The following is a 23,630-nucleotide window of genomic DNA, read 5'->3' as shown; positions in this document are numbered from 1 at the left end:
TGGCGAGCATTTTCTCATATCTTTAGCTGATAATTCCTATCACTTTGTTAGGAAAGTTCATGCAAAGTTGTCTACTTCTCGTGTATGCTATCAAAATTCATCGGTAGTCCGTCTGATAAATGAGGCTCCAGGTGGGGCAAAGCATACCGACATGGCTACAGTCATTCCTATGACCCCTCCTTGCATACAAAAGGCAGTTTGAACTAAGACCAATGATATAATGAGAACTTTAGCGAGAAACTTTAACATTCATATCTGGAGACAGGGCTGAGAACACATGATGTTACAAAACCAGACCTAGCTGCAGCTATCTAAGGGTGAGTGATCACAAACAAAAGAATCAGTAGTTAGTCAGAGCTGATTAGGTTAGATTACTGCAGATGCAGTAATCTGCATCTTCTACTGTGCAAATCCACTGCAAGAAAAGATAGTCAAAGCTTCTAGCTCACATGCCTTTGATAACTGGTCCAACTTCTTGAAACAAAGAATTTCTCTTTTGTCACGTGAGAAACCAAACTGTGATGTCTGAAACTTGCCAAATGACTTGCATAAAATGAGAAGCTTTTTAAGGTAAATAATCAGATTTTTCTTTTTTAGTGATGTAAATAAACTTGGAAATATATTGATATCATGGCTAGAAGCAATTTATTCACCCAAAACATATGGAAAAGTTTCACAATGTAAGTTACCCTTTATTAGTCCCACATTCACATCCTTCTTTATGTTGTGGTGTACCAATGATTCATAAAACAAACCAGTGAGGCAAATAACACCAAAACAGTGACGCTGTGTAGCCAAAAACCAGCTGCGGTTTGAGGGTAAATATTTTCTTATCAGATGGGGACATTATTTCCAAGAACACCTTTGCTTACAAATCTGGAAGTATTAATCATACAGTGCATAACAAAAAGCAAATGTCTTTCTTCTTTTTTTATGGTTCCATAGAAGAAGGCCCCTCCTCTGTGGAACTAACTCCCAGTTTGGATTTGGGACACTCACCCTCTGTACTTTTAACGAGTTAAAAACGTCCCTTTTTTTTTTTTCCCAGCTTGTAGAAGAGCTGGATCAGGTGAGCTTGAACCCTCCGTTCGTTTCACTGCAATAGACTTAAGCTGCTGGGGACCACTCACAATGCACTGAGAGTTTCTTCTTCACTCACCTTTTCTTTTCAAATCAGTTATATTAAAAAGGATGAATCACAGTTGCACCAGGTTATTAGATTAATGCACATGGACAGAGCCAGGAAAGAGTCCAGTATCATTTATATTGTTGACTCCTGAAAACTGGCCATTGGCTCACAATTAAATTTGAAAGCGTCAGATGCTGTAGATGTGGACTGGTCGGAATTAGCACTACTTATAAATCCAACAGGACTCTTGGGATTTAAGCTTTTGACTTGTGGCAATACACCAGATCTGTATAACTGTATTCTAAAACCACTTGATTGGTTGTCATAACATTACAGGCCCCTACATTCTATATATGGTTTTATTTTTAGTATGTCCTAAAAGAATGCAATTAATAAAAAAATACAACAAAAACAGCTATCAAACTCGTAAAAAAAAACCCTCACACATTTTGTAAATGTTTTATAAGTAATTTATTAACATTTAAAGTGTATAACAACTGAGGCGTTATAAACATTTTGTTCTATTTTAAAAGTATTGTTTTTAAAAGCTTTCAGGAACTGAAAAAAACTAATTTAGCACTTTACTTTTCTCCCTAGGATTTCCTTCACCAGGATCGGCTTTCTTAAGGTCTTTAAACTGGGATCCTAGTCTTTAGCTGCTCTTCGGAGTGATGAGGTACGCATTTTGAGTACATTTATCCAGCCACCACTGTCGCTGTAGGTCTGTCATGGCATCCATTGACTGCAGCAACTCTATGTCACAGCTGCTTCCTGAAATTTAAAAAAAAAAAAAAAAAATCAGGAAATTTCTGGAAAAAAGACCCATAAATTTAACAAATTCTGCACATATCTATTTTGTATTTTGGTTAATTTCTAGGCAGTGGTTGTATGATTGTGTGCAAAACTGCTCAGCCATAATTATTTTTCATAGTACTCACCAAACAGACTGTGTAACTGCTCATCAGGTACAAAAAAAAGGAGGACCTAAGAGATGAACAGATTCAAAAATAACTTTAAACCTCCCTAATGGAACTTTCACACCAAATGCAAAGCAAAGCATAAGGTTTCACCTCACATTACTTGTTTAAACACAAATATTTGCAGCCAATGGGAAGACTGCAGATCGTTGGAATCAAGCTACAGTAACACATTTCCATAACCTGCCAGCAGGTCCTTCAATATTCACTCACTTTTCTCCAAGCCTGCTCCTTTATTCCTGCCTTTTTCCAAAAACCAAAATTGAACCAAATAGCTCCAGCTGACCTCAAACTGTATCAATAAGCTTGCCTTCCTTTTCTGATTGTTGGGAGCATCAGCATCAGTTTAAAATGAGGCCTTAATCTCTGCTGGGTTGGGGTCCAACTTGTTTGGACTAGTTTTCTGAAAGTATTTCGGGACACAGTTTTTACTTTCTTACGCCACTGAGGTAGATAAAAGTGGGGTCTTTACTTGTGCACTTGGGGCTGATGGAAAACAATTTCGTTCCGTTGCCAGTATTCTTCCCATTCACTGAGGGCCATGACCCGATCTGCCTGCTTGCCAAGCATGCTGGTTCTGTTTGCCTTACTCCCACCACAAGTGGATAAAGAAGAGCACTTAGACAACGAGATGAGAATGGATGATCCGCACAGGATTACATATACACATGTGCCTTTAGAGAGTATTTACAATGCATGCAAGGTTAAAAAGCCCGACCAAAGACTATTTGATCCTACTGGTAAGTAATCAGCTAAAGCCAGAGCAGTCACAGTTAGCCAAAAAGCTGTATGTAGAGTACACAGTTTTGTGCCAAAAAGTGGTCATCTGCCAAAAACTAAGCAAATAAATAAAAAATGATTGTACTATCAAAACTGTAAATGAGTTCTTAGTCCTAAATCTGTCGAACATGTCGCTCATGAATGATGAATAAATATAATAAATAATAATAAAATAAATATCAAGGTAGTTTTTGGTAAAATGAATTTTTATATATCCTTCATTTATAAAAAAAAAAAAAAAAATGCCACTAATAGTAAAACTGTCTTTTTCAAGAGACATCTGACCAAGAGGTCAAATATAAGATGACACAATAAATTATTTCAAAACAAAAAAAAGTACACCCTTAAACAAATTCAGAGCATTCAGACTTCTTTGGTAGAAGTCTATCAGCATGGCGTATTGTGACTCTGCAATATTTGCCCGCTCTTCCTTGCAAATGTGTTCCAATTTTGTCAGATTGTGAGGTCTGGGCTCTGCCTGGGGAATTGCAAAAGTTTAATTTCCTTCCAGTGAAGCAATTCTTTTGTTGATTTGGATGCATGCTTGAAGTTAATGTTGTGAAATTCTTCTTCATCTTCAACCTTCTAGCAGGCACCTTTGGGGCCAAAAGTGACCGGGATTTGGAACTGTTCATTACTCACTTTACCTTGACTAAAGCCTCACTTCCAGCTAAAGAAAAGAAACCCCTAAGCATTATACTGAAAACCACCATGATTCACCATGGGTATGGTGTTTGTTTGGGGGGTTTTTTTGGTGATGTAAAGTGTTATTTTTGTGCCAAATCTGCCTTTTGGAATCATGTCCACAAAGTTTAACCTCGATTTCATCAGACCATAACACATTTTCCTACATGCTTTTGGGAAACTACGGAGCCCCTCTGATGACATGGTCCAAAAAATAAATAAATTGTGGCCACAAAATACTACTTCGTGGGCATGAAATGGGAATAACGTGCGAACGAAATGCTAATTTGTGGGCACAAAACACTTGACCAATAACCGTGATCCTTCCCAGGCCCTTGCAGTTGGTTGACAATAAAATCTATCCCGGCGTCCATGTCGTACTTACGTTACGCACACGTTATACCTATTTCGTATATAGACTCACCCCCTTGCTCACTCCCTCCCTCCTGTGCTGAATCATAGAGCGAATGAATCACTCAGGACTCACTAACCCCCTCCCTCCTGTGCTGAATCATAGAGCGAATGAATCACTCAGGACTCACTAACCCCCTCCCTCCTGTGCTGAATCAGCAGCTGTGTCCCAAAACGTCGGCTGCATCCTCCGGAGGCCGCATTTGAAGGCCGATTACGTCACAGCCAGGCGACGAAGGCTGTCCCAATTCGTCGACTCCTTCAAATGCGGCCGACAAATGTGTCCTTCATTTCCCCAAATTTGAAGGATGGGTCGGGTGTGTCCTTCGTGGCCCACCATACCCCAGAATTCATACCCCAGCCAAATTTCAGGTGCCAACAATGGCGGCCGCTGCTAAGTTTTCAAATTAGTCTTATTAATCTTTCTGGGTCGCAAAATAAACTTTTAACACATTTTCAGGCGAGAAAGTAGCTGTGTAAATCTGCTTGGTTTATCAAGACATCGTATATTTCCAAAAGTGTGCCGACGTTTTCGGAGACGTCTGTTACCCACCCGCTCGATAGCTAGCCGGGGGGTTCAATGGTCACTCCAGCCGGCGAGAGCAACGGACTCCCGGCTTCATCGTTTTCAGACCCCTGCTCTTTCGCTACTCAGGTTAAACATGATATATAAGTCACTCGGATACCATAAAAATGTAATTGTTTGCCTTTTTTCTGTGTTTTATTTGTTCCGGAGTAAATCGGTTTGGCTGAGATCAAAGTTATTAGATTATTAGATTAAATAAAACTTTATTAATCCATCGGGTGGGTTCCTCCGGGATTTTTACACAGCTGAGTAAACGTTAAACAGAAAACTGATTAAACAGAAGTGTGAGACGGTCGAGAATTTACGCCAGTGTCCTGTTATATTTTAGATAGATATGTTTTAAACAAGGAAAAGCTTGAAAAGGGACCTTGAAAGTGCTTAAAAGTGCTTGAATTTGACCATGAAAAAGGCGTATGAACCCTGATTTATGTTTTTTTTTTACACATACGAGGTGGGCAGCCTGCAGGATACAAGCAGATAGAAAGTTCTTCTTTTCATTACAAGCGCTGGTGTAGCTTGCCTCCACCCACCACTATATAAATGCATTCCGTTACTAGTCAGATAATCTTAAAGGTTTTTATTTTATTGCGCCTGTAATATGAGAAAGTAAAATAAAGCCGCTATTGGAAAAAGAAATAGCTCTTTACTGAGAAAATAGTTATCAAGATCACATTGTCATAATATTTAAGACAGAATTCAAACTATGAGTTTGTCTGTGAAAAACTAACTGCCGCGATCATTCTGTCTCTCTATACAGCATGCGCTCCGATCTCCGCCGACTCATCAGAAATCTGCTGCATCACCCCCCTGAACTCTCCATGCCCCTGAACCCTCCCTCTCTGACCCCCCCAGGAACCACCCCTCCTTACGATTAGTCACACATATGAAATCGATTAGACACTTCCCCCCTCCCATCACCCGATGCAATTCGTTGCGCTTATGGATCATATTACACACATCAGGATTCGATTAGTCACTTCCGGAGTACTTCCGGTAGGGTCAAAAGGTCAAGGCTAGGGTCATCAATCAAATTTTGACACAAGCAGGGTACCTATTTTTTTGAAGTGTGTGTATTTTTAATTTTTTTAATGAAGTAGAAACTACGGAAAAAAGACCTATGCCAGAGCGCCTCAGTGTAAAACCGGGATTTCTCAAACACTTGCGCCGCTGTGCGTCCGGAAAACACCTTTCCCTTCCGTCCTTCCTTATGACAGGCGAACGTGGCTCATGGGGTTGGGAAGCGCATCTGTAACCGGAAGATCGCCGGTTCGATCTGGTCGTTGTGTCCTTGGGCAAGACACTTTACCCTACCGCCTACTGGTGTTGGCCAGAGGGGCCGATGGCGCGATATGGCAGCCTCGCTTCTGTCAGTCTACCCCAGGGCAGCTGTGGCTACAACTGTAGCTGCCTCCACAAGTGTGTGAATGCGAGAGTGAATAGAGCGCTTTGGGTGCCTTGAAAAGCGCTATATAAATCCAATCCATTATTATTATTATGAATTCTTATTGTCTTGCTGACAACATCGTATCACTGGAGCCGTACCAACCCAAGCGTGGAGAGAGGCAGGCTGGGCAAGCGAGACTAATCACTGTGCAACAGTCCAGAGACTTTCTGAGGATTAGTGACAGCTGCCACAGTTTGAATCGTGATTGCAGCAAGCGTTTACAGAAAAGAGAAAGAAACAGAGGGGTCCATGATGGAAATAGTGCATTATTTATATCGCAAAGGAATACATGGGCAATTTGAAAAGCAAATTCTGGTATGCATATAACTCATAACTGAAGATAGAGTTTATATAGCATTTTAACACAAGGTTATTTAATTAAAAACGAGAATAATAAAATCTCAAAATACAAGGAGGTAAAATGTATATTCTCATATGAAAAAAGAGTAATGTTTACTGTAGTCTGAAAATCTAATATTTTACGAGACGAGCCTTTATGAAAAAACCCTGCGTACCCAGAGACATCTGCATAAAAGGTACCATCAAATTAGCCAAGAGTTCTAATCACACACACACAACATTCACATTATCTTCTTTTGTTGTATTCCTTTGCTTAATCTTGAGCAATGATTTAAGAACTCGAGATACTGTTACTCAGAATGCTGAGTAACATTTTTCTGACGTACCATGAATGCATCATCAGGCTCCTCCAAAACTAGAAATAAAACCCGCTTCTCGCACTTTATAAACACTGAGAGACAGCTGACCGAGAGCTCAACGGAACGCCTCGCCTTGCAGACAGAACTCGGGGTAAGAATTCAGGAGAGCCTCGCTGCGTTTATTGATCGGAGAGCTTGCCCGGTCAGCTGTGTTGCTGAACAAATATTAGCAGCCTTCATTCAGGAGAGACACGCTTTGAGTTTACCGGAAAACGTGCGGTTCTAATGTCTTTTCACGAGTACTGTGGTTGTTTTTATGCTGCGCTATTGCAAGGCAAGCGAGGATCTGACATTGTTATTGTTATTGTTATAAACTATTATAATAAAAAATATTTTTATTTTTATTTTAGTTGTTTTTAGGTGATTCGATGCTGTTTTATCTTGTTTTTGCTTTAACATAGGGCTGTTTTAATTTTATGTCTTATGTGTTTTATTTATTTAATTTGCTGTTTTTTGTTATTCTATTGTTTTAACTTATTTTCTGTACAGCACTTTGTTCCTGTGCTGGGTATTTTAAAGTGCTTTATAAATAAAATTGGATTGGATTGGATTGGATAAACTATTACACAATTATTCATTTCCGCTTAAGAATGACGCTTTAACGACGCTGTTATTCAAACCATTTGTTTGGTTATAGCCATCGTGCCATAGTTTAGTTTATAACGGGACAACAAGCTCGTGCAGATCCACGATTAATGCAGATGATTTTCTACCAGAAGATTCAAATGACCCATCGGTTGGGTTTTGTAACCCTGCAGGTGACAGCTCATGGACCACACGTGCTTACATTTTGCCGTTGCTGTAGGTGTCTTTATGTGCAAGACCATAATCCTGTGCGGATTATGCATTCTCTTCCTGTCTCCAGCGACATGAAGTGGGGTTTTTTCACAAACAATTCTTTTTCTCATGTCTAGCTGCTCTCCTTTAACCGCTGATCGTCAGGCAAACATAACCAGCATGCTGGAACAGCAGGCAGATCGGGTCATGGCCCTCGGTGAATGGGAGGAACGTTGGCAACAGAACAAAATCGGCTTCCATCAGCCTGAAGTGCACAAGTAATGACCCCACTTTTTTATGTAGTTCAGTGGAGTGAGGGTGCAAAAGTAGCCCAAATGCATGTAAGACTTGTGAAGATTACATCAACTATAAAGGTGCATCACCACCTAAAGCTGTGTCCTGTTAAAAGCTTTAGAAAGTGAGCTTAGATTATCTATTTTTAAGACAAGTACCATCAATACGGCTGATCCAGACATCACCAGACATCACCTCAACATGAGATTGCAGCAGGAATGTGTATTTTGCTGTTAATACTGTTTTTCTAACAGAATGCTGAAGAAAAACATTGATAAAGTTCTCAATGGACGAACAGGAGTTCGCTTCTTCTTCCCTCTGTGTGGGAAAGCAGTAGATATGAAGTGGTATGAAAACATCTTACTAAATTAAATTAAGTTGATCAGTATTAGTGTCAGTTGTCATCTTTGCTAACCTTTTGTTTTTTCGTGATTCCCAGGCTAGCAGACATGGGCCATTCAGTGGTTGGAGTGGAGATTTCTGAAAAGGCTATTCGTCAGTTTTTTGAGGAGAACAACATGACGTACACCGAGGAGCCTGTGCCTGCTATACCTGGAGCAAAGGTTTACAAGGTTGGTGAACTTCATGTGTGCAAACACGACCACTAAATGATCTAAGCTGAGGTAGTCAGTGTTATTGCTTCTCAGCAATTAAGTGTCTTTACGCTGAATAGAGTTTTTTATGGTGATGCCTGAGTTTATTATGTGCATGTGAGCAGCTCTTTCTTCTGAAAACCGTTTTGATCTCAGTGAGATTTTGGGCAGAATGGCTGCAAGCTACAAGAAAGTTATATTGCTTACTTTAAAACAGACACAAGTTGTTCATCCGTGCTGTCTTTTGTTTTTAGAACTCAGAGAAAAACATCTCCCTGTATCAGTGTAACCTGTACAACTTCTCCAAGTGAGTAAACTACATATTGTTTTATGCTTTTTAAAATAAAATAATTAAAATTACTGTTAAATTGAGTTCCTTTCTAACTTCACAGTTCCATCGAGGGTCAGTTTGGAGCAATTTGGGACAGGGCCTCTCTCGTGGCCGTCAACCCAGGAGACAGAGAAAAGTAAGATGAGATGAAGACCCTCATTTTAAACCCTTAGAATGACATTTATTTCAAACTAAATAAACTCCAAAACATTATGTTCTACACAGTTTGATACTGTATTATATAATGTACCCATACACGGATGTCCCATGCCAATGCTATTCTTTTATTTTGTAGGTATGCAGCTCTCATTATTTCTTTGATGGCGAATGACTGCAGATACCTCCTGGACACTTTACTGTACAATCATGATTTATATCAAGGTATTCTATATCATTTCTATATTGTGTGTGTGTGAGTGAGAGAGAGAGAGAGAGAGAGAGAGAGAGAGAGAGAGAGAGAGAGAGAGAGAGAGAGAGAGAGAATAAACATAAAATACCATATTTTAAAATCTGTTGATCTCTTAGGGCCTCCCTTTTTCGTGCCTGATGAGCAGGTGCATAGTCTGTTTGGTGAGTACTATGAAAAATAATTATGGCTGAGCATTTTATATATTAACCAAAATACAAGTGATAACTGACAGATTTGTGTATAACTACAAAATATGGGGTCTTTTTTCCAGATAATTAGAAACGTTTTTAATTGTGTATTATTTTGTTTTACTTTCTTTAAATTCAGGGAGCAGCTGTGGTATAGAGTTGCTGCAGTCAGAGGATGCTCTCGTGGACAAACGAAATTGGGGACTAGATAAATTTCTTGAAAATGTGCACCTCATCACGCCAAAGAGCAACTAAAGGCTCAGAGTTTAGAGAAAGAAGAAGAAAATCCCGGGAAGGAAAAATAAAGTGGAAAGTGAAAGTGCCTGAAATTCAAGAGAATTTATAATTCTCCTTTTTATTTGTTGTTGTTATGGATCAAATAACATGATAATAAAAAAACACGATCATAAGACAAGATGTCTGGTGTTTTTAATGAGTTTTGTAGCTGTTTAATTTTATTTATGACTTTTGCACTCAAAACAAAACATAGAATTCAGAAAATATTAATTCTATGATAAACAATCCACTGAATTTAGAATATGTCGAAAGGCTAAACTGTGGGAGTCACCCCTGCGTAAACCTTTTATTCAGTCGTGGCCCACAGAGAGTGCAAGGAACACTGACAAACAGTCAAAACTGGCTTCTGTCGGTCTCAACTGCACAAGTGAAGACTTAATTTTATCTATCGTCCTATTAGAAAACAAAATAATTTAAATATGTGTCTAATGTGTGTGACATGGCAAGAATACTTCAACTAGAAATTTACTTTAACCTCTCCACCAATCACCCAAAGAAGTGTCCCCCAAAAAAATTTATTTCCCACCTAAATTCCGCTAATCACTGCACCCCTCTCACGGTGGTACATCCCATCTGTCGTCATTCATTTAAAAGTCAATGATTTATACTTAAATCATGGCTTATGGTTGACCAGGGAATGACTCTTTGGCAGATGACATTAGTACTGCACCCCAGAGATCTCCTGTATTCACTTACTTTCTGTCATGTGTAGGCTGTGTGCAGGCAGGATAGCAGGACCCAAAGTCCAGACCTATGGAGGCAAATGTGAACTCAAACTTAGATTTATTGCAAACATAACCAAAAAACTAAACTCAAAACTACAAAAACCAAACAGGCTGACAGGCAAAACACACAGCATGGGATTATGGAGATCACGACACAGACAAAGGAAAACACGGGGCTTAAATACACAGAGGGATAGTGATGGTAAATTTGATTCTTTTTACTGAATCGAGTTTTAATGAGTCACTCACCAAAGTGAATCGGATTTTTTGAGTCATTTGATTCACTGAGTCAGTTGACCAGTGAGTGCAAAAAATGTACATTTTCACTCAAACTTAATTTGTTTCTCTTTTCATGTATATCCTACTGCTAAGATGAATGATTCTAAAATAAAACAACTATTTTATAGAGCAAAAAAGAGCAAAAATATTTCTAAAATTAAGCAATTTCCTATCAAAATTGCTTAAAGTATGAAATATTCATATACAAATACACATAAATGTGTGTACTGTCTCAGTGTGAGCTTGAAGACATTTATAATGTTAAAGTAGTTTCATGTGTAGGTGCTGAAACACATTTTGAATGAAAGCCGGGGAACTTTGGTTGCACAGAAACAAGTGGCTATTCTTTGTGACCATATGCATCAGTCCCTCATATTACCATTGAGGGACCAAGGCACCAAGCTAATACTTTAAAAAGCTGCAGCAATACACACAAATATAAACAGTACTTGGTGACAACTTTGCTTTTAGCCTTTAACCCTCTGGGGTCCAGGGTATAATTGGCCGTTTTTGACTACTTTTGATTTGGCCTCTATATTTCACCTTTAAAAACAGTTTATCTTGCCAATGTGTTATTTTCTTATTTTGACAAACTGTATCAGCACAATTTATCTAAATTCAGACAAAATTTTAAATACAGTAGAAAGTGATATTTTTGACTGTAAAAACCACAAGCATGTTTAACGAATCATTTTCATAACTTGAAATGCAAAAAGAAATTGTACATTTTTAAAAAAAAATATGCACAAGTTTTGCAAACAAAGTTATATGGTACTTGTGGTAGGACTCGACTTAAGCGGTCAAAGAAGTGCAGGAGACTGATGCTGTCCAGTGTAGCAAGTGATTTATTCACCATTCTGTGGCCCAAGAATATTTACAAAGAAACAAATAAGAAACTCAACTCTATAATACACTCAATTCAAATAAACATAACTGAACTTAAATCAACAGAAATTAAGGTCAAACTGCACACAGCTACACTGACCTGAACCCTTCTTCTGAAACACCTGAGTTCGTCTGCTTAAATAGTCCCCTTAATCAAACACTTTCTCCTCTGGACTATTCCATTCAGTAGGTAGGTGAGATGAACATGATTATATTCATCCTCTACTACTCCTCTTGACTGGCAACATAAACTCTGGTGTAATCAATACATATCACAACATTAAATCTATTTCTTTATAAACCCTTTAAAATCAACTTTATTAAATTATAAGAATTCTTCCCCTCCTGCCCTTGGTCTCTGTGACCTCAGATGAACCCAGAAGGTATAAAGCAGGAAGTAGAACTACATTTCCTCCTTTTGCTTCTGGAAGACAGGTAGGTAAAGGTAAGTTCAAACAATACAAATTAACAGTTGAAATAAATAACATGTTAACTTAACAAACTTGCATGAATTGATTTAAACCAAGATGTTATATTATATAATCTGTAAAAGTGCAGAACATAAACAAACCCGGGATAGTAGATGTTTGCCTATTGCAGATTACATGTGAAATATGGTTAAATCAAAACAAGAATGTTAACTAAGAATGTAGACAAATGGTCTTCTCACCCACTTTGTCACACTCCCCCCCCCTTAAGACCGTTACTCCTCTGAGTCACGGGACAGGAAATCAGCAATGACATTCTTATGTCCAGGTCTATACTGGACCTGGAAACGAAAAGGCTGGAGAGATAAATACCATCTTGTTATCCTGGCATTAGTGTCTTTCATATTATGAATCCATTGCAAAGCACGATGATCAGTCTCAAGAACAAACTCTTTCCCAACAAGATAATATCGCAAGGTGTCTAGAGCCCATTTAATCGCCAATGCCTCCTTTTCAATGGTCGAATACCTCATTTCCCTTGGAAAAAGTTTTCGACTGATGTACTGGACAGGCAACTGCTGCCCTTCCTCTCCTTGCAGTAAAACAGCTCCCAGACCCACCTCAGAGGCATCTGTTTGTACTGTGAATGGAAGGTTAAAATCTGGACACTGCAAAACAGGTTTCTGACACAAACAGTCTTTCAAATCATTAAATGCATCCTCAGCATCTTTCGTCCACCTGATCCTTGTAGGACTAGATTTTCTTGTCATGTCAGTCAATAAAGCTGCTCTTGAGGAAAAATTTGGAATTAGTCGACGATACCAACCTACTAATCCCAAAAATGATCTCAACCTTTTCTTTGTGTTTGGCAAGAGTTCTGCAGCAACTGCATCCACTTTTCCAACCTGAGGGCGAATGCCTCCACCCCCTATTACATAACCCAGGTACTGCACCTCGGGCTTGGCGATGTGACATTTCTTGGCATTTATGACCAGTCCAGCATTTGCGATACGTCGAAACACATCAGCAAGATGTTTCAGATGATCTTCCCATGTACCACTATAAACAACAATGTCATCAATGTAGGCAGCTGCATATTGTTCTGCACCCTTCAACACTCGATCCACCAACCTTTGGAATGTAGCTGGTGCTCCATGCAAACCAAAGGGCATCACTGTGAATCTAAACAGTCCACTCGGCACTCTGAATGTTGTTAAGTCCTTAGATGAATCTGTCAAGGGAACCTGCCAATAACCTTTACAGAGGTCAAGGGTAGTCAGAAATGTAGCATTTCCCAAACGATCAATTAGTTCATCAACCCTCGGCATTGGATAAGGATCAAAAGCAGACACAGAATTTAACTTAGAAAAGTTTACACAAAATCTAAGCTTAGGATCATCTTTCTTTGGTACAAGCACAACAGGGCTACACCACTCACTGTGCGATGGCTCAATGATTCCTGCAGCCAGCATCTCCTCCAGCTCACTTTTCAACTCAGGCAATAGCTTAGCTGGGATACGGCAAGTGGTATCTCTAATTGGCCGTTGGTCTGGAGAATGCAAAGTGATTTTGTGTTCAATGAGGTGTGTACGACCTGGCTTTAGACTGAAGAGTTCTTTGGTCATAAGTGATTGCACCTCCTGACGTCTTTCCAAAGGCAAATGGTTTAAATCTGGAAACACAGTTTTGACAGCTGAAGAAGGGAAGTACTGCTCCTGAGGCTCTTCCTCATCCACAACTGTACGTGCCCACATGGATGTTGAGTCCTGTGGCTGGTCAGTCCACTCTTTCAAAAGATTGACGTGGAACACTTGATGATTCTTTCGACGGTTTGGTAAATGAAGCTCATATGTGACTGGGCCTGTCTTCTTTGTGATTTCATATGGCCCCTGCCACTTTGCAAGAAGACTGCTCTCAGAAGTTGGCAAAAGTAGAAGAACTTTCTGTCCCTCACGGAAGACTCTTCTTCTTGACACTTTATCATATCTTTGTTTTTGCCGCTGTTGCGCATGGGCCAGATTGTTATTAGCAAGTTCTTGGAAATGTTCTAGCTTGTCTCTCATTTTGAGGACATGTGAGAGTTCACTAAACCTCCGCTCTGACATCGAACCCTCCCAAGCTTCTTTCAGAACATCCATTGGACCTCTGACAGGATGCCCATAAAGTAGCTGGAATGGTGAAAACCCAGTAGAACTTTGTGGAACCTCTCGGTAGGCAAATAACAAAAATGGGAGCCATTGGTCCCAATCTGACCCTGTTTCATTCACAAATTTCCTGAGCATTGATTTTAAGGTCTTGTTAAATCGCTCCACAAGGCCATCAGTCTGTGGGTGATAGGGACTGGTCTTGACACCCTGGATCCCTAACAAACTATATACTTCTTTAAGCATCTTAGAAGTGAAATTGGTCCCCTGATCTGTGATGATTTCTTTTGGGATACCTACTCTGGAAAACAACTGAATCAGGCAGTTAACAATCTGACGAGCCTTTATTTTCTTCAGGGGGAAGGCTTCAGGATATTTTGTGGCATAGTCACAAACTACAAGTATGTACTTATGACCTGCTTTACTCTGTTCTAGTGGGCCAACAATGTCCATGGCAATGCGTGAAAAGGGTGTATCAATGATGGGCATACTGATAAGCGGAGCTCTATCTGCTTTCCTGCCTGGAGCTGTTAACTGGCACTGTGGGCAAGCTTTACAGTATTGTACCGTATCACTGAACTGTTGGGGCCAGTAAAATCTGGGAATCATTCTAGAAAATGTTTTAGATTGTCCCAAATGTCCTGCCCAGGGAATGGAATGACTCATTTTCAAAATGGTAGATCTCAAACTCTGGGGGATCACCAACTGGTCACCAATCTTGCTACGGCGATGCAACAAATCTCCCTTAACCACAAACACTTCCTGCCTTCCCTCAACTGTAGTTGACTCTGGAACACATTTAGAGAACAATGGTTTAAGTGTTAGATCCTCTTTCTGAAGCCTAGCAACCTGACTAGCACTGGGGAGAGACTCAGTCTTTAAAGGATCTAAAATGTGTTCAGCTACTCTTGTTCCCTTCACCTTTTCATGTCTTCTCTGTCTCTTGCTCTTTTTTGGTTTAGAACGAGTGCTAGACTCGTCCAATGGGGCATCCTCATTTGCAAAAGGTAATTCATCCCAACCCAAAGCATTAACCTGTAGCTCCTTAGCTTTTGACCTTGTGACCGCTAACAAACTTTCAACGGTTTCAGTCTGACAGGGATGCTTGGCTATTAGCTCTGTGAGTATTGGGAGATCACGGCCCAACACCACTTGATAAGGCAGCGTTTGCAGCACTCCCACTGAAAGAGTGTAACACTGGCCTTCTACTTCAATTGCAACTTCAGCAACTGGGTATGATACCTTATCACCATGAATACAGCACACATCCACTGTTGCTCCTGAAAAGATCACATCCCTGGGAAGACTGTCTTGTCTAACCAGAGAGCGATTACTTCCTGAATCTAACAGAGCTACACAGGGTTTGTCTTCAACAAATACCCCAATTGATGGCTCACGTTGCTGACATTCAATTTCATTTTTGTGATTCTCACTGACTTCAGTTTGTCTAGCAGAACACATGTAATTTTTACTAACAGACATCTTTGTACACTGAGCTTTAAGATGACCTATCTGACCACACAAATGACATGCTTTATTGGTTTTATTTTTTGTCTCAGATCTGGCAGGATCTGAGTTATACCAGTTCTGTCTTGTGTGCTTAACTTTCAAGTCAGGGCCACCACCTAACTTGTTGAATGGCACGTTGGAATTTGACTTAACTGGTGTGAAGTCTTTTGATGGTCGACGAGCTGCTAAGAAAGCTTCAGCCAGTTCTGCTGCTTCCTTGGAAGTCTTTGGGTTACGTTCCTTAACCCACGTCCGAAGATCAGGATTCAAAACCTTGAGAAACTGTTCCATGATGATGGCGTCTCCGATTTGATCCCTTGTCTTTGTTTCAGGATTCATCCACTTGATGTACAACTCCTTTAGGCGGACCTGCAGCTCCCTTGGTGTTTCCTCTGCTCCAAAGGTACTAGAACGAAACCTCATTCGATAGGTGTCAACACTTATTTCATATTTCTGCAAGACAGCACACTTTACTTTTGCATAGTCCATAGTGTCATCAATATCCATGGCTACATAAGCGGAACGTGCTTTACCAGCTAGCAGTGGTGCTAGGTGAAGAGCCCACTCATCTCGCGGCCACTGGCAAGCATGAGCAATTCTTTCAAAGGTGATTAAATAATGTTCAATGTCCTCACCTTCATTGTAAGGTTGCATTTTTGGCCCCTTCCAGCCTGAATGTCTCACCAGTGTTGAAAGCTGTGCCTCACTGCGTTGATGTGCCGGCTCCAAGTCAAGCCTATTTGATTCTTGTGTGCTGGCAGATGGTTCTGGAGTAGGTGCTCTCGAAGAAGCCGATGTAGATGCTTGTACTTCAAGTAACTGATGCTCTAGATTGCCATGCTGCATCTGCTGTTGAAGCTGGGCAAACTGATGCCGGATTTGCCTCCATCTATCATCCTGGCGCTTGTGCTCTTGCTCCAGTTTAGCATCGCGTTCAGCCTGCTGTTGCATCAGAGTTTGCAAAAGTTTGGACAATTCAGCCACATTCTCTTGTCCAGAAATATGGCCACTTATTGCCCCTTGTTGGTCGCTGCCATCTTGTAAATCATCTGCTTCACATTCTGGAACATCCCCTCTCTTTGCTCGGGTAGACATCTTCTCCACTCCTTAATTGGCCTGGAATCCCACTGCTGCTGCCACCAAATGTGGTAGGACTCGACTTAAGCGGTCAAAGAAGTGCAGGAGACTGATGCTGTCCAGTGTAGCAAGTGATTTATTCACCATTCTGTGGCCCAAGAATATTTACAAAGAAACAAATAAGAAACTCAACTCTATAATACACTCAATTCAAATAAACATAACTGAACTTAAATCAACAGAAATTAAGGTCAAACTGCACACAGCTACACTGACCTGAACCCTTCTTCTGAAACACCTGAGTTCGTCTGCTTAAATAGTCCCCTTAATCAAACACTTTCTCCTCTGGACTATTCCATTCAGTAGGTAGGTGAGATGAACATGATTATATTCATCCTCTACTACTCCTCTTGACTGGCAACATAAACTCTGGTGTAATCAATACATATCACAACATTAAATCTATTTCTTTATAAACCCTTTAAAATCAACTTTATTAAATTATAAGAATTCTTCCCCTCCTGCCCTTGGTCTCTGTGACCTCAGATGAACCCAGAAGGTATAAAGCAGGAAGTAGAACTACATTTCCTCCTTTTGCTTCTGGAAGACAGGTAGGTAAAGGTAAGTTCAAACAATACAAATTAACAGTTGAAATAAATAACATGTTAACTTAACAAACTTGCATGAATTGATTTAAACCAAGATGTTATATTATATAATCTGTAAAAGTGCAGAACATAAACAAACCCGGGATAGTAGATGTTTGCCTATTGCAGATTACATGTGAAATATGGTTAAATCAAAACAAGAATGTTAACTAAGAATGTAGACAAATGGTCTTCTCACCCACTTTGTCACAGTACTATTTACCTAAAAATGCAGCCAAGGCGCAGACGTTTTTTAAATATCCATTTAAAACCATTTACAGGAAAATCAGGTGTTCTGCATCAAAGAAGAAGACACACAAATTATTTATGCGACTCCAAAAAATAGTTTGTGTCCACTATAACACAAATGAAGGATAAACCTGCAGGTGTGTCACTCAGCGTTTACACTGCAATCTGCCTTTGGTGGCTTTTTTGCAGCAACTGTGACATTCAGAGCTGACACACAAAACAAAACAACGACTACACTACACACTAACTACACAAGACAACACACTAACTTGAGACTCCAAACACGTCACAAATCTCTCGCGTATCAAAACTCTCTCTCTCTTTCGCTCACTCGCTCTCTCTCACTCCTAAAACGTCCCCCTCTTCCCAAAAAAACAAATGCCACATGTTGCCATATCATTTTTTGATTGGTCGACATGGTACATTTTTCCACCAATAGAGAAGGAGTGTTTTTTCTTTCTCTTTTTTCACTCACAAGCAAAGCGTGTTTGCTAGCGCTCTCCTTAGAAAACACAGTTTTTACCGTTTCTTCCCGGAGTAAACGCCACTGTTGTATTCAGAAAAAAAAACCCATCGGTTTTACGTGGCCTATCAACACAATTTAAAAACTGGTATATAGTTTGAAGTCCGCATGTTCGACCCAAGTTAAAATGGAGACTGGGTCCGTCGACCCCAGAGGGTTAATCAGAAAGCCTTAAGTTGGCTAGTTACGTATCGGGCTAATGTTTAAAGCTTTCACTTGAGCAAAGTAACTCATATTACTGCTAAGTAATGTTAGCTAAGTTCACAGCATATTCCATAATAGCGCTGCCATACTGCATCACACTCAGTGCATTTCAATCATTGCTCCAGCGAGTTTGACAGCTAGCAAAATAATCATAATTTTTTTTTAAAAAGTAGCATGTGTAACGTACACCTACTGGAAAATTATTTACTAGAACTCACCTATCATGCGACTGTCTTTTTCCATCAAACACTCATTAAAACAGCAACCTACAGGTATGTTAGCGCACTCATCCCCGACTGTCCGAAGGAGGGGCGGGGTCACACGTTGAAACAGAGGCGCAAGGCAGCCCAGGCCGGGAAATTTTGCTTTTACATTTTGCGACTCATTTTCTTTTTATATCTGATAAGAAAACTATTCAATCAGATACTTATTTGTGGTGAATGAAATACAGCTACACTTTCAAGCACTTATAAGCACAACATCTGAAATTCAAGCACTTTTCAAACCTTGAAAAGACAACATTAAAATCCAAGCATTTAAGGATTTCAAGCACCCGTACGAACCCTGATAAATAACCCTTAGTGAAAAAAGCACCGCGCCCGTACTCAGAAATCGGCGCCAAATAATTTTATTAAAACACCCTCGGATGTGGTATTGTGAGGTAAAGACTTTTCTTTTCTTTTTTTTTTTTAGAGTCACTTTTCCGACAGGTTTTCTCATTAGCAGAAAACTCTCGACAGACAGAAACTCTAAAAGAAAACGGTCTTTTTTTACGCACATCAAGGAGGAGTCAACAACCCCTCTAATCATTTCTTAATGCCTCTAGCCAAGCAAAGAATTTCATAAAGGCCTCAACTCCTTGTACGTGCAAAATTCCCCGAGTAAAAAAATAAAAATTTAAAAAGCACATATTCATTACTCTATCCCAAATATTTTTATTAAAACACCTCGATGAGGTATTTTGGGTTTGTGCAGCCACTCCTTCTCAGATCAAAGTAAAGAGTTTTTCTTCATTTTTTTAAGCTACTTTTACAACAGGTTTTCTCAATAGACTGAAAAACAGAAACCCTAAAAGAAAACTGCCTTGTTTTACGCACATCAAGAAGGAGTCAGACGACCGTCGGTTCATCCCAGTCAATTACCTCCGAGAGATCGGGATGCTTCCTCCGTAGGATACCATAAACGTATGAGAAAAAAAAAACCTAGAGAATTTATTATTTTGGTAAGAGTGAGAGAGAGAGAGTGAGAGAGAGTGAGAGAGAGAGAGATAATCTATCAAACTTTTCTACAAAACGTTATACCACTCCGGGTCAGGAGGGGCGATATAGCACGGATGACTACGCCGGATGGAAGCGTAACCGGAAGCGTGGCAGGGACTTTCCCTTTGACCTTCATCCTGCTCCATGATCAGCCGTTAAATCTTTCCTCAATATTGCTGTAATGTAACAACACAGGTAGTTTTTTAAGATCAGACAGGTCCCAAAACATTCCTTACACACCCCCGCAGTCACTGAATTAGCATCTGTGGCACAAATAAGCTTCAAGGACCTACTTGTTTTTTAGAACCGACCTTTGACACTTGGATGTTGGCTTAATTTTTACCCAAAGAGAAATTTGACCCTAATAAAAAAAACACAATACTGTGGTGAATACTTACCTCAACTTTGATGGGTTTTTTCACAGCTATTTATTTAGGAAAAAAGTAAACACGTTACAAGGACACAATGCACATTGCAGAGTACATGAATGGGAAGTAGGAATTCCTCCTCTCTATACTTACACTCCTCCCTAACAAATGTCAAGTCATCATCTCCATATTGTTTTTCCCACTTTTCGAGTTTCATTGAAGTGTGCCCAAGTGCACAAGATGTAAAACAATGCATTCGTTTTTTAAGCCATTCACCGAGTCCCCCGTCAAGATGCCATTCATTTAAGAGACTAATAATTTTTTCAATTTAAGTTGTGCTAACTTCAACGCAGTAACATTAAAAATAAAACATATTAGAACTAATTTTTGTCGGACACAAGAACAACTCGAGCATATTTTTCGGGAGCTGAACTAGGGCTTACAAGTTTGCTAGGCCCCTGAGGACCAGTGCGAGGTTGTGCGGCAGATCCTGGCGTGGAGGGTCCAGACACTCCCACAGCGCAGACTTTGCTATCCGCACAGAGCGTTTCTGGTGTGGCTTATGCAAAAGAGACAATACAGCTCCCGGTAAGCATGTCTGTTGTAGCCTGCCCTTTATAAATATGTCTTTGATTATTCAAACAGTGTTTAAAATGTGACTCGTTTGTTATCCAAAAACATTTCATCTATGTTACTGATTTAAAATATACATATATATTTTTCAAGTTTTTAGCTCAAACTGACTCTTGAGCAAATCCACATAACCAGTGTGCACCCTAATGTACATCTTTGAACTGTATGTTAATCAGTACATGAAGCGTACCTCTGAAAAGAGTCCATCATTTGTGAATTTACTGATTTGTTTTTTAACTGCAGTTTTCACAAACTGCGGATGATGAAATCCTCTGTATTGTAGAAAATGTCTTTAAACTACTGCTGTTCCTACTTACTGAGTTCCCGAGCTACTTCTTTACTATGTGAATAAACAATTTGAACAAGAAAGGATTTAAAGACACATTGAAGCAAAGGCAAAAAAAAAAATTGTAATGAAATTTATGTGACGGTTCTTCTGAAATCCGACAGAGTGAAAATCCAAGAGCTGCTGCAATCCTCTGCATTAATGATCTTTCTGTTTCTCTCCTTCTGCGTGTGCGTGTGCGTGTGTGTGTGTGTGTGTGTGTGTGTGTGTGTGCTCACAGAGAGGAGGTCACGGCAGGAGTTCCCTGAGTTGACACGTATGAACCATAAAGTCAGTTTGGACTGAGGAGCAGTTGGTAAACTACATTCAGTCTTGACAGAATTACTTTCTTATCCAAAGCACGCACAAGAAATCAAATCTCTGTATCACAATGATTTCAATAAAGCCTTATTATTTTATGGGGGCAATATCACAAATTCCCGTAGATCATTAATAGGGAACAAAAAAGGAGGATCACATCAGCAATGCGAGACAGAAGTCTTGACACGTGCTTAAAAAAACCCCAGTTACAGCTGGTAAGATTTCTGGTATAAACCAGACTTTCACAGACTGCATCTTTACAGGGTTTTTTGCTTCTTTTGTTCACTCCTAGTGTCATTAACAAACAACAACCACAAACACAGAGCCCACTAACTAGTAGCTGCTTTTCCCCCTAAACAGTCAGTTGACTGAGAGAAATGCAATCCATTATTGTGAAAGCCGAAGGAGATGTGCTCCATAGTCAGACTTATATTTCCTTAACTTACATCCTATGTTCTGTTTAATTCTGGCATCCCTTTGATGGAAATTGGTTAAACTATTGCTCAACTTATGTCTGAATGACGGCAGATAATTCTGATGAAACTGACCCCGTAAGCACTTTGCAGCTGAGTCAAGGGCTTGTGGAAATAAGGTCAAGGAGGTGTCCGGCGTGAGTGCGCGTGCGGCCTGACATGCAATTTGGGACATCTGACAGACACATTAGTGCAACTCAGAGTGTGAGCAGCAACTCCTGTATACTAAACATAAGAAAAGTAATGTGTAGTGCTTCTTTTTTTTTTTTTTAACAACCGAGATTCCAGGGCACATGCTTATATGGTTTTCTTTTATTCAAAAGCAGATTACTTTAGCGATTGTGTAACTGTGTCCTTGACATTTGTTAGGGAGGAGTGTAAGTATAGAGAGGAGGAATTCCTACTTCCCATTCATGTACTCTGCAATGTGCATTGTGTCCTTGTAACGTGTTTACCTTTTTTCTAAATAAATAGCTGTGAAAAAACCCATCAAAGTTGAGGTAAGTATTCACCACAGTATCGTGTTTTTTTTATTAGGGTCAAATTTCTCTTTGGGTAAAAATTAAGCCAACATCCAAGTGTCAAAGGTCAGTTCTAAAAAACAAGTAGGTCCCTGAAGCTTATTTGTGCCACAGATGCTAATTCAGTGACTGCGGGGGTGTGTAAGAATGTTTTGGGACCTGTCTGATCTTAAAAAACTACCTTTGTTGTTACATTACAGCAATATTGAGGAAAGATTTAACGGCTGATCATGGAGCAGGATGAAGGTCAAAGGGAAAGTCCCTGCCACGCTTCCGGTTACTCTTCCATCCAGCGTAGTCATCCGTGCTATATCGCCCCTCCTGACCCGGAGTGGTATAACGTTTTGTAGAAAAGCTTGATCGATTCTCTCTCTCTCTCTTACCAAAATAATAAATTCTCTGGGGTTTTTTTTTTTTTCCTCATACGTTTATGGTATCCTACGGAGGAAGCATCCCGAGCTCTCAGAGGTAATTGACCAGGATGAACCGACGGTCGTCTGACTCCTTCTTGATGTGTGTAAAACAAGGCAGTTTTCTTTTAGGGTTTCTGTTTTTCAGTCTATTGAGAAAACCTGTTGTAAAAGTAGCTTAAAAAAATGAAGAAAAACTCTTTACTTTGATCTGAGAAGGAGTGGCTGCACAAACCCAAAATACCTCATCGAGGTGTTTTAATAAAAATATTTGGGATAGAGTAATGAATATGTGCTTTTTTTTTCTTTCTTTTTTTTTTACTCGGGGTTATTTTGCACGTACAAGGAGTTGGGACCTTTATGAAATTCTTTGCTTGGCTGGAGGCATTAAGAAATACTAATAACGATTCTGATACTCTGGGCCTCTTAGCATCAACTGAGCAGTGTTTAAATGCCACAGCTACCTGCGTATTGTTGATGACCATGTCAAAACCATAATGACGACCATGTACCCATCTTCTGATGGCTGCTTCCAGGTGGACACCTTAATGCCACAGAGCTCCAATCATCTCAAATTATTTTCATGAGCATGACAGTGAGATGACAGTGGCTGACAAATCTGCAGTAACTGTGTGACGCTGTCATGTCAATATGGGCCAAAGTCTTTAAGGAATGTTTCCAGCACTTTATTGAATCTATGCTATGAACGATTGAGGCACTTCTGAATGCAAAAAGGGGGTCCAACCTGGTACTGCTAATGTGCAAGGTGAGTGTATTTATGCATATACACATTAACTACAAGTAAACAGCACAATAACTAACGACACCAACAATCATAAACCAGTGCAGGAAAGCAGGGATGAGGGTGGTTGCCTCTAAGCTGGTGTATTTCTGTGCTTACACTCGAGTGTATAGCATCTGTGAAGGTGTACGTGCAAATACATGACCATTATATGAGGGTATACAATCTTATCTTGTTCATCTTACTAATTCTATCTTTAATAATACATATGCTTCTATGAATTCTGGAG

The 23,630-nt window shown here is 39.8% G+C and overlaps 1 protein-coding gene and 1 long non-coding RNA gene across 5 annotated transcripts; one reads left to right on the top strand and one right to left on the bottom strand.

The window, feature by feature from the left end:
• Window positions 1–977: 977 nt before the first annotated feature.
• On the top strand, window positions 978–9,737 carry LOC106674475 (putative thiopurine S-methyltransferase). 3 transcript variants are annotated; one of them, XM_024798312.2, is made up of 9 exons: window positions 978–1,069; window positions 1,727–1,805; window positions 8,056–8,148; window positions 8,241–8,373; window positions 8,649–8,701; window positions 8,787–8,861; window positions 9,021–9,106; window positions 9,251–9,295; window positions 9,462–9,737. In XM_024798312.2, the coding sequence occupies exons 2-9, from the start codon at window positions 1,801–1,803 to the stop codon at window positions 9,575–9,577; spliced, it is 606 nt and encodes a 201-aa protein (XP_024654080.2). In that variant the 5' UTR covers window positions 978–1,069; window positions 1,727–1,800; the 3' UTR covers window positions 9,578–9,737. The 3 variants fall into 3 exon arrangements, with proteins under 3 accessions (XP_024654080.2, XP_024654078.2, XP_076735702.1); XM_024798310.2 differs by lacking the exons at window positions 978–1,069; window positions 1,727–1,805 and adding exons at window positions 6,743–6,821; window positions 7,645–7,785; XM_076879587.1 differs by lacking the exons at window positions 978–1,069; window positions 1,727–1,805 and adding exons at window positions 7,325–7,531; window positions 7,645–7,785.
• On the bottom strand, window positions 1,762–18,829 carry LOC105940878 (uncharacterized). Of its 2 annotated transcripts, XR_013095448.1 has the most exons (5): window positions 18,508–18,829; window positions 17,537–17,608; window positions 10,316–10,370; window positions 2,068–2,113; window positions 1,762–1,900 (listed from the first exon to the last, which is right to left on the bottom strand). It is a non-coding gene; the product is annotated as an uncharacterized LOC105940878 (long non-coding RNA). The 2 variants fall into 2 exon arrangements; XR_001167525.3 differs by lacking the exon at window positions 17,537–17,608.
• Window positions 18,830–23,630: the final 4,801 nt, after the last annotated feature.

Source organism: Maylandia zebra, linkage group LG22 (assembly GCF_041146795.1).
Source record: "Maylandia zebra isolate NMK-2024a linkage group LG22, Mzebra_GT3a, whole genome shotgun sequence".
NCBI classification, from domain to species: domain Eukaryota; kingdom Metazoa; phylum Chordata; class Actinopteri; order Cichliformes; family Cichlidae; genus Maylandia; species Maylandia zebra.
The sequence above is the reverse complement of the archived record's forward strand: the minus strand, read 5'-3'. Positions and strand labels throughout refer to the sequence as shown.

Coding starts and splice junctions, on each gene's coding strand:
- LOC106674475 (XM_024798310.2), top strand. CDS start 7,688: ATGCTGGAACAGCAGGCAGATCGGGTCATGGCCCTCGGTGAATGGGAG. Junction 7,786..8,055: donor CATCAGCCTGAAGTGCACAA/GTAATGACCCCA, acceptor TTTTTCTAACAG/AATGCTGAAGAAAAACATTG. Junction 8,702..8,786: donor AACCTGTACAACTTCTCCAA/GTGAGTAAACTA, acceptor CTAACTTCACAG/TTCCATCGAGGGTCAGTTTG.